Source organism: Dryas octopetala, chromosome 2 (assembly GCF_963921425.1).
Source record: "Dryas octopetala chromosome 2, drDryOcto1.1, whole genome shotgun sequence".
NCBI lineage: Eukaryota > Viridiplantae > Streptophyta > Magnoliopsida > Rosales > Rosaceae > Dryas > Dryas octopetala.
Window position 1 is genome coordinate 1,424,989 of NC_141367.1, and position 11,556 is coordinate 1,436,544.

At 32.0% G+C, this 11,556-nt stretch overlaps 1 protein-coding gene across 1 annotated transcript; it reads left to right on the plus strand.

Annotated features, from left to right (window-relative positions):
• Positions 1 to 8,000: 8,000 nt before the first annotated feature.
• LOC147292387 (Pectin lyase-like superfamily protein) lies at positions 8,001 to 10,610 on the plus strand. Its single transcript, XM_086234261.1, has 5 exons — positions 8,001 to 8,254; positions 8,384 to 8,543; positions 8,914 to 9,120; positions 9,818 to 10,059; positions 10,451 to 10,610. The coding sequence occupies exons 1-5, from the start codon at positions 8,001 to 8,003 to the stop codon at positions 10,608 to 10,610; spliced, it is 1,023 nt and encodes a 340-aa protein (XP_086090387.1).
• The last annotated feature ends 946 nt before the right edge of the window (positions 10,611 to 11,556 follow it).

Below are 11,556 nucleotides of genomic sequence, written 5' to 3' on the forward strand. Positions count from 1 at the left end.
GAAATTTCGATGGAAATTTCGACGGAAATTTCGAAGATTTTTAAATTTCGACAAAAATTAGATGGAAATGACGGAAATTGCTATCAAAATACGGAAATTTTGAATGAAACTTTACCATATGTTTATTTAATATATTATCTACTAAATTGATAAAAAAAATTGAAGAAATCAAATTATATAGTAGGTTTTATGTGATATAAGATGAATATAGTACACGCTGAAGACAAATACTGTTAAATAAAATTAGTATATTATTTATACTCTATAATCTGTATACTAAACCCTATGTATTTTATAATCTATATTCTATATTGTTTAGAATATGGTATATGATATTAAGGTTTAGGCCTTTTAGGATATTTTAAATTATTTTTTATATAGAAATATATTATAATTTACTAGTTTATGGTTTAAAAACAACTAAACGAAACTTCAAAACGGCCAAATAAAACTCCAAACCATTTCTTTTCTTTACAATTGTCCAAAGGCCCCAAACCGGCAAACCCCAATCAATCCTAAACCTTTTAATTTTTTTCTCTTTTTTTTTTTTCCTTTTTTTTTCTTTTTTTTTTTCCTCCCTTTTCTTTTTTTTTTCTTCTTTTTTTTCCCTTCCTTTCCTTTCCTTTCTTCTCCCCCGAGTCTCCAGTCAGCAGCTACTGTTTTTCTCTCTCTCTCTCTCTCTCTCTCTCTCTCTCTCTCTCTCTCTCTCTCTCTCTCTCTCTCTCTCTCTCTCTCTCCCCCTCTGCTGTTGCCCCCCGCCATCGCTCCCCCGCCGTCGCCCACCCGCTGTCGCCCCCCTGCCGTCGCCCCCCCACGATCGCCCCCCCGCTGTCGCCCCCCGCTGTCGCCCTCCTGCCGTCACCCCCCCGCCGTCCAAAAACCCAGATCTCAGTCGGGGGAGATCCCAGCTTCCCACCGCCTGTCTCGGTGTCTCCCTAGTCCCTGCTAAGGTTTCCATTTTTTTCCAAAAACCCAGCCTTCCTTCCAAAACCAGATCTGTCTCACCGCCGAAAATTTCGCCGAAATTTCGAAAATTTCGACAATTTCGCCGAAATTATCCCAAAAATTTAACAAAAATGGGTTTCGATTTCGACACCCCAAAAAATCGAAATTTTCGGCGAAATTCCGCCCGAAAACTTCGAAATTTAACACCTTGCAAACAACTTAATTTATATCTCACTTTTTTTGTTTTATATGAAACACCTCTTCATATCAGAATCTAGCCATTAGGAAGAAAGACCACCTCTCATGTAATTTGCAAATGATGTCTAATGATTACAAAAGGTTGTCAGCTAGTAATTATTATAGTAGACACTATAGATTGTTATGTATAGTCTCTTTCTGCCCTACCAAAATTACCAAAGGTTGAAGGACCGATTTAAGAGAGTAGAAAAGCTTGTGATGAGAGAGAGAGAGAGAGAGAGAGAGAGAGAGAGAGAGAGAGAGGCATTCAGCTGTGATCACAATTAGCCTAATGAAACCAATTATGAGCTAGGCAGTATAAAGTGACCCCTACAGCAACAACTTGATGCGTATTTCAGGAAATCTAATCAAATGATTAGTCTAAAAATTAATTAACCGGACAATAATCTTTCATTCATGACTTGAAATTGGTTAACCAATAGACTGAAAATTTATTTAAAAAAACAAAAGGAAAATTACTAGCCCCATGTCCACAACTTTGAAGTTTGAAAGAGAAGTAAGCATTTGAATTAATACAGAGACATAACATTTATTTCTTGGGTTTCCATAAACAAATAAAAACACTAATATGGTACGTACCATTTTCACATAGGAACCTTATATTAGCATAAATAAATAAATACACCTAACATTGCAGGTGGCATTTATAAAATAAATATGGAAATACATGATTTTTTTTTTCCAAATGAAGCTTGATAGGATCTAGGGTGAGGAAAGGCAAAAGTCGAACTCTCCCTCTGCCAAAAATATATATATGTGCTTGTGAGGTGCCTAGGGCTTATAATTTTAATGGTTAAGAATATTTATCCTTACACCCAAAGTCAGAATTAAAATTTATATTTTCTTTTTCACCTTCCTTGTAATAAAAATATAGACAATAGGATATATACAAGAAAACTGCCACATCAGCAAAAAAGCAAAAACCAAGGAAGGATAATTCACGGTCGACAAAGCCATTGGGCCAAATCACAAACAAAGACCCATGTGCGAAATCACAAACAAAGATCATACTTTCATCCATGAGAGTTGAATGTGAGAGTTGACATTCTCTAATCAAATGCTGAGAAATACCACTACATCAAATGACGTTTGACATAATTATTAATGATCCGTTGTCTTGAAGATGGGTGGATGAATACAGAATGTGGTTTATATCTTAATTATAGAAAAGTGTTGGGAGAACCTCATTTTTTATCGTTAATTATAAATAAATCAATAAATTTTTTTTAAAAATTACAGATTTCTCAATTCACTTTTCTATAATTCTATTTTAATTGCCATTGACAAAAAAAAAATTACAATAGATCATTAAATATACACTAACATGTAGATTTAGATTTATATCAAGTTTGTATTTGACTGCTATGCACGCAGCAAAATAATTTAAGGTTTATCTCTCAGCTTTTGGGCTCCGCCCAAAATTTAAGATTTAAACCCTAAGTCATAAGCCCCATAACCCCATTTATTAACCGTAAATCTCATTTCTATACTATAAATCAAATAAAGGGGAACGCCGTAATTTCACACCCATAAGTAATGAAAAAAAAAAAAAGCAAAGTGGGCAAATTAGTATTTTTTTGACACACAAAAATACATGACATCAACAAGTTGATTTAATCTATTGACAAAAGTGGGATGAAATTTCAAAACTCATTGACCTTATAAAAAAAGGATCCACAATGACTATTATGTAATATTGAAATATTTTATTGATTTAAATATAATTTGCTACATTTTTTATTGAGTCTCTCATTAAGCCTATTTAGGAAAAGCCAATGATAGGTTGGCTCACTTTAATGAAAACGTGTAAAAAAACACGTTGGACATGGAGCCCAGCGTGCATCGTGTTTTTTTTCCTGCATGTGCCTGGAGTATTGGAACAATGACAATCATAACAGTGGAAATTATAGTTAATTACTATGGAACATTGGCTATACTCATTGTGCAACAACAACAACAACACTGATAAAAAAAGCTACTCATATACACACCTTATGTCTTTTTACTTATATAAACATGTCAAAAGTTCATAAAACACAAAAAGTCACCCTTATGAAGTTATATAAACTCTTGTCATATTCGTCGTTGCAAAGTCATTGTTGAATAGTGGCTATCAGTGCAAAGTTCATGTCGAACAATGGCAATCGGCACTGTAAAGCACCAAATGTGCCCTTAACTCTTTTTTTTTTAATAAGTTTGAGCATCCCTTTTTTTAAAATGTGGGTTTATTTCTTAATAGGTGGATCTTTTTAACATTTGGGAATATTAGGTAGGTTTAATTATTATCAAGGGCTGTAAAGTGGACTTTGAAATCATTTACTTTTTTTTTTTTAATTTCCTTTTGTTTTTTAGTACTTATTTTGAAATTTTGTTATATATTTTTACATAAAAAAAAAAAGCTCAAAATGATTGTGAGCCCTTAGATATCAATATATAACACTTGTCCTAACTTATGTGTGAAATGTGATTGGCTTAGTTGGCCGAGGATAATAGGTCCCCACCTACACACTCGGGTTCGAACCCTCCCCCTCCCCTATAATTAAAAAAATTCTAACTTATGTAAAATTGAGATTTATAAATAATTTAGCAAAATTAAATTACATGTCACTATGGTACACATTAGGCACACAATCATAAGACCCATAATCTTTTCCCATTTTAAAATAACCATAGTAATCTTTTAGCATTTGTCACCACATCTCTATTATTATAAAGGGAAGCCAATTCGTTTGATGCTAAGACTAGTACTTCACCAAAATTTAAAATTCCTAGAATATTATTCTTCAATAAAATTAGTTAATACAAATTATTTCTTACATCGCACTTTTCAAGTCGTTTTTACTCTCGACAAGTATCCTCTTTTCTTTTGAGAAATTGTAGCTACATTCTCTTTTATACCTTATCTTTTTACCATATATCTTCTCATGTTCATTCTCTAGTATAGTTCAGGATAAGAACTGTTGATTTTCTAGATTACCCTTTAAAGATCATCTCTATAAAAAAATCAATTGAATTAAAAATCATTTAATTATCTAACTGTTATCAATAAATAGAATTTTTTTAGTAACAATTAGATTTCCCCTCTATTTACTTGATAACATTAGATGACTAAACGATTCTTAATTTGATTGATTTTTTTTGCAAAGATGGTTTTTAAATAATGATATAGAAAATGAACGATTTTGATTATGTAACCACACATCGTAATAGGCAAAAGAATAGAGAAGATGAAAAAAAAAAAAAAAAAAGGTAACTAGCATTCCTCTTTTCTTTTTACGACTGTTCATTAAAAATAGGTTTTTTATTACAAATGGTCCCTCAACTTTGACCAAAATATCAATTTGGTCCTTAACGTGTATTTTCACTCAATGTGGTTCTTCATATATACTATCGCACATCAATTTGGTCCCTTTGTTACCTTCCGTTAGATATTCCGTCAAAAATGGCATGCCACATTATTTTCTATTTATCTTCTAACTTCAAATTTTCATTAAAAATAGCTCGGGAGTCCAAAAACTGTTCCGAAAATTCCTACGAATTCTTCTTGAGTAGTATTATTATTCTATGACCTCAATTTCAAGATTTAATTTTCAAAAATTTTAATAAAAATTTTAACATCTTTAAATAATTTTCAATAATCCAAATTAAATTTTAACAACCTCTAATAATTCTCCAAAAATTATTTCAACCTCAAATAATTACATAAAACCACCAAAAAAATTCATTGTCTCCAAAATCATTTAGAACAATTCTCCAAAGATCAACAATATCTATAAGGATGCATTTATAAAGAAACACACGCAGTTGCATGACCTAAATGAATCGACACTCCTAGTGAGATATCACAAATCTTGAGTGTACATATCAGCACAACAAGATAGTTAGACAAAGACATAGAACTTAAATAATTGATCAATACACTAGCCTAGTGTATCAATTGACAGATCATGAATGCTTATTCTATCAATAGTTAGTTAGCGCTCTTTAGCGCAAAAATACTGTTTTTCTAAAAGCTAAGTGTGAGATATATAATTTGTGTATTAATACACATAATCGCTCTATCAATTGAGCATGTAGGTTTTTTGTACTGGCTGAAGAAAAACAAGGTTTTTAGGGACTCTATCAATTGAGCATGAGACTCCGGAAATTTTTCTAAATGATTTTGGGACAATGATAATTTTTTGTGGATTTATGAGATTTATTTGAGGTTAATATAATTTTTGGAGAATTATTAGAGGTCGTTAGAATTTAATTTGGATTATTGAGAATTATTTGGAGATGTTAGAATTTTTATTAAAATTTTTGGAAATTAAATCCTGAAATTGATGTCATAGAATAATAGTACTACTCAAGAGGAATTTGTAGGATTTTTCGGACTCCTGAGCTATTTTTAATGAAAATTTGAAGTTAGAGGATTTTAGAAAAATAGAAAATAGAAAAATGCTGACATGGAATGCCATTTTTGACCGAATATCTAATGGAAGGTAATTGAGGGACCAAATTGATGTGCGGTGGTAAATATGGAGGACCACATTGAGTGAAAGTACACTTTAATGACCAAATTGATATTTTTGTCAAAGTTGAGGGACCATTTGTGATAAAAAGCCTTAAAAATATATAATTTACAAATTTCTTTTGGTACTTAAATATTAGATTAGCTTATTGAAACTCACCTAGTGTGCGTCTAAGAGAATATATAGTAAGGTAGTATTCTTAAGTAAAATGAGATTTGGTGGATCCCCATTTCTGTGTAGCAAACATATTAGCAATTAAATCCAGCAATTAGGAGAGTAGGTAACGCTCACAACCATAATTATGAGGTCAAAGGCTGGGTTTCATTTCATGGCCACAAAGACGGCATTAATTATTTGTTACTCTTAAGTTTGTGATTAGCAGATTCCTTGAATAATCAAAATGCATTGTATGGATTAAAAGTTTATAACCTACCACACTCACAACTCACAAATGTGTCAACTCTCTGGTCTTTACATTGAGGAATCAAGAAACTTTCCAACAACATTAATTCCCAAATTGGCATGGAGATCGAGTGGCCAGTTCCTTCAGATGTATTTGATTGCTTAAGAACGTGGACATTTTAAGGATGGCCGTCTGCTGACTAAATTAGTGACAAATTAACTGATGTTCGGTTTTGATGCCCACTAAGACTACTTTTAATACTCTCAAATAGTGGTTACCAAATCTTTTCCAATGTGCAAAAGAAAAGGAAGTTAAACAAAAAACAAAATAGTCAATCTCTAATTTGATAATTTAATTATTAGGTTTTTGGGCAAATAAGTCTTCCATTGTTGTTTTGGGCCTAAGGCCCCCAGTGTACCCAAAAACAAAAAAACAAAAAAAAGAGTCTTCCATTGTTAATTTCCTCTTGCACATTGCTAGCAATTTTGTATGTGTAGGCCGGTTATATGTTATCTCTTTCTCATAATATGTGAATGGGTCACACTGTATGTACCTGTTAAATATAATTTTCTCTCATAACATGTATGCGATTCCACGTGATGCTGTGAGATAGATGTTTTATGTAACTGACATATTTCTCACCATTGTATGCATTGGTAGTGGTTAATTAGTCATAATTCCTTCTTACAGCATAAATGTGCATTCCACATGATGTTGCGAGGTAGGTGTTTCATATAACTGACACAAAGTAATTTTTTTAATGATGCAAAAGGAATAAAACAAAGTTGAGGGGTGATTTTAACATGTAGGCGTTGGTTATATATAATTTTTTTCATAACATATATATATATATATATATGTGTGGGTCTATTTTTATATATTGGCTATACATAATTTCTTTCTCCTAATATATGTGTGAATTATCTCTCATATGTATAATGTGGGATGAATGTTGTATATTTATACTTAGATAATAATTTCTCAAATTATGCAAAGAGAATAAAATTATGGGCGGGAGTTATTTAGAGAATAAATTTGCTTCGGTAGGAAAGGAAGGTTAGTCAAATCTGCTCAAAATAAGCCAATAAATCAATTTTATTATTTTGATTTTACCATACATCCTTCCATCTTCATAGGACATCACAGGCCTACTGCATGCTTTCAATTTTTGACATTAATTCGAAAAGTGCTTATAATTGGCACTTTGAAGTGACCAAATGGGGTCAACCCTAATGAGCTTGATGAGCACACTAAAACGTATTTGGACTAAATTAATTTTAATGGATTTCAGATCTCCAAAAATAATTAATCATATCTCGAAATCATGTCCTTAAAATCTTTGTCCGAAATCATTTTTGTTTTCTCTCCTGAATGTCTGGAGATGATTTTCCTTTCCGTATGTAGAGCCAATTTAAGTTTTCAATTTATATCCTATTTTGTATAATTTCTTCTACTTTCTTCTTCTTCTTGCCGATTTTCTGTATCTTCCAATTTTTGCAACAAAGCTGTTCCTACTTCCACAGTTCCCATACACTCAAGAGAGGAATTGGAAATAAATCCAATTTCAAAATAAAATAAAAAAACAATTAAGAAAAACCAATAAAAACATTGATTTGATTTTAAAAATCAACGAATTTATTATTGTAGTTAGACATTTTTTTTTATGGAGACCTTTGACTTTCCCACTTTCCCTCCAATCCCACAGTCTCATTCCCATCATCCCATGCTTTAAATACAGACACAGCAATGGATAAAATTAATGAAAAAGGAAAACTCATTTCTGTGCTCCCAATTCATTTCTCACCCCTCTCTCATCTTCTCCAAGAGTGCTGCCTAGCACTCTCGTCATTTCTGCAATTTTGGTTTTTAGGCTCTCAAAGATGTCATTGCTTGGATGGTATGCTTATTATTCATGTGTCATTGCTCTCTTATTACTTGGTATTGGATTAGGACCAGAGCAAGCAAATGGCCATAAATATAGAATAAAAGGGAGCAAGAAGATGACTTCTTGTAAAATCATTGTTGATCAATCTGGCAAGAAGGCCAATTTCACTTCCATACAATCAGCCATAGATTCTATTCCTTTAAACAACAAGAAATGGGTTTGTATAAGAATCAAGGCAGGCACCTATAGGTATGTACGTGTTTTAATTATTGATATCATATTTTATTTTTTTAATTTCGTATATTTTGTAAAACCCATTATTAATTTGTGGGTTTATATACGTGTAAATTAATTTTCTATGTATGTGTATGCATGTAGGGAAAAGGTTAACATCCCTGATGATAAGCAATACATAATTCTCAAAGGAGAAAATAAGCATAATACAAAAATTGTTTGGGGTGATCATGCCTCACTTGATCGAAGCGCTACTTTCACTTCTTGGGCAGCGAATATCATTGTCAAAAGCATCAGCATTTCGGTAAGAAACTCATCCTAACTAATCTTTATTGGATTATTTTTGAGAGATTTAGAAAAATTGCTAAATCTTGCACCATTTAGAGATTTTTAGCCATTTTTCAGAGTTAGAAAAATATAACAATGAAGTAATATATGTTTAGACCCTCCTCGAGCACTACTCAACAGGACTCCATTGAAGACTTATCGGGAGTTAATATTTTTCAAACTCCCTATCATTTTTAAACAAAAAAATTTAATGGGTTTTAATTTATAACCCTTTTATTATTCTATTTTTTTTTGTAGAATGTCTTGAATTTATTTTTTAATAAAAATGGCAGTGTAATTATATTTGATTTATTTCTTATTTTTGGTTAATTAATTGTGTTATGCAGAACTCATACAACAACCCAGTGAATAAGAATCCTAGAGTACCAGCAGTGGCAGCCATGATAGCTGGTGACAAGTCTTCATTCTATCGATGTGGCTTCTTTGGGTTGCAAGACACTTTGTGGGATGTTCAAGGACGCCACTTCTACAAGCTTTGCACCATTCAGGGTGCTGTTGATTTTATCTTTGGCAGTGGCCAGTCCATTTTTGAGGTTTACACTTAAGCTCCATTAATTAAATTTAATTTGTTGTATATATCATATTCATACATTTCTACTTCCCCATTTTAACATCCTCAATCTATACAATATTGACACACACACACACACACATAAATATATATATATATTTTTTTAAATTTAGAACTCAACTTTTATATTTCTTTTTTCAAGACAAATGCAGAATCGTGTGTAATTGTCAATTGTTGATGTATGTGAATCTCACATTATTAAAGAGTTTCACGCATGAACTAACAATAGTCCACACATATGTTGATGCAATCAAAATATTATCTTTTTTTTTTTTTTTTTAAGATACAGATGTGTTTTTTGTAATGAATAAATATTCTGTATGTGTTTTATAAATATTATGATGTGTGGGTATAAGAGTGATTAATTCATAATATTTTTTAGTGTGCGTGTTGGATCAGATGTAAATTTTTGACTTAATAATAAGTACACAGGTTGAAGCAAACAAAAATAAGTAGAAAAAATCAAGAATTCATTTCTTCTCTTTCCAATTTTCTGGTTAATATCCGTTACGTTTCTGGGACCCATGTAAGAAAATGTTGAGGAAAAAGTTGGGTTCCATTCCATGAAAATCCTTTGCTTTTTCTTGATCAAAATTTATTGAAAATTTGTTTTGATTGTAATTAGAATTAATGATGAAATTTTTCTCTGATATATGCAGGGATGTAACATATCAGTTCTTGGAGGAGCTCTGGGTGGTGCAGGTTTTATCACAGCACAGGGAAGGGAGAAACCAAATGATACAAATGGGTTTGTGTTCAAGGAATGCAGTGTGTCTGGTACTGGCTTAACCTACTTGGGAAGGCCATGGAGAGAGTACTCCAGGGTCATTTTCTACAATTCAAATTTCTCAAATATTGTAAAACCTGAAGGGTGGTTTGCTTGGGGCTCTGTTGGTCATGAGTAAGATCTCTCACCCTAATTACATTACACCAATCTTTTCTCACCACTAACATGCACATAACCAATTTAAGTAAATTATGAAGCTTGTTTTTCATTTTGGGTGCTTTTTATTTTTTACTTTAATTGGCTACCATATTTATTAGCATACAATATGTATGTATATGTGTCAATATCTCACTGATTTCATAAACTAATTTGGTGAATATATAGCAGTACGAATAAAATATTACCGCATTAGTTAGTATAAAATGTTTTGCAGAAAAAGCTAGCTTAATTTGGTAATATTTTGAAGAAAAAATTTACAAATACTATGTTTAATTTGCTTGTTTTATTGCATTGATAGTTAAACTTAATTTGGCCCATAATTATGTGTTATTTTTGTGATTTGCAGGGGCCAATTAACATATGCAGAGCATGGGTGCTATGGACCAGGAGCTGACACTTCAAAGCGAGTGAGTTGGGAGAAGAAGCTTAGCACAAATACTGTGCAGCAATTAGCTAGCTTGGATTTCATTGACTCTGATGGATGGCTCAAAGACCAGCCTTTCTAATTAAATTTGCTTTCACTTTCACTTTTACTTTAATTATATTCCAGCAGCAATATTAATATATATTGTTTGCAAAACTTGTAATATTTTTTCACTTTCGATCTCCACTCCATTCCTGCTGTCGCAAGATATATATGTCTTTAATTTTCTTGTCAAATCTGTAGAATTAATGTTCAAAGGAAATACATGGATTCACCCCCTTTTTCATATTCAACAACTAGACTTGGCATTTGGCAATACACACAACACCCTGCAAGTACAATTTCTGAAAGAAATTAATTGAGATTCATAAATGTGGAATTTAAAAATACAGGACTAAATTGTTTTCCAAGGTAAAACACAAGGACCAAAAGTCGATGGGGTGAAAAACGAGCATAGATGAAGTTTAGTAATTTACATTAACCATGTGTTGTACGTGCCACTTCATATACCTCCTGACTACTAGTCATTTCAATTTTCATAATGATAATCACAAGCCATTGTGATTTTGGTAATTTATTTTACATACTGTTAGCGATTCAATGAGGATTTAATAAATTAATTGACGAAAATACTATTGTGTCTTTGAATTGCAACGATTTGTAAACTACATAATCAAAATCATAACAATTGAAACTACATAGACTAAAGTAAAACTTGATCTAAACTACAAGGACCAAAAGTGAAATTTATCCTTAAAAAAAATGGTGAAATCTAACCTCTGCTAAGTTCAAGTTAGAGTCTAGTTAAAAATTGCCACCCAACTTCTAAATTAAGGTTATTGTAAGGTCGAAACCCCTTTACTAAACTAGTATGGGGTTCCATGGTTTTATATGCTTCTGCGTTCCGATACCTTTCATTGAGTGCTTCGACCAGAAGCAATAGCTTCAATTGTAGTGATAGCCCAGTTAGTAGCAAATAACCTAACTTATACTTGAGGCTTGAGCTCAAAGCCTCAAACCACAACACT

Coding starts and splice junctions, on each gene's coding strand:
- LOC147292387 (XM_086234261.1), top strand. CDS start 8,001: ATGTCATTGCTTGGATGGTATGCTTATTATTCATGTGTCATTGCTCTC. Junction 9,121..9,817: donor GTGGCCAGTCCATTTTTGAG/GTTTACACTTAA, acceptor TGATATATGCAG/GGATGTAACATATCAGTTCT. Junction 10,060..10,450: donor TGGGGCTCTGTTGGTCATGA/GTAAGATCTCTC, acceptor TGTGATTTGCAG/GGGCCAATTAACATATGCAG.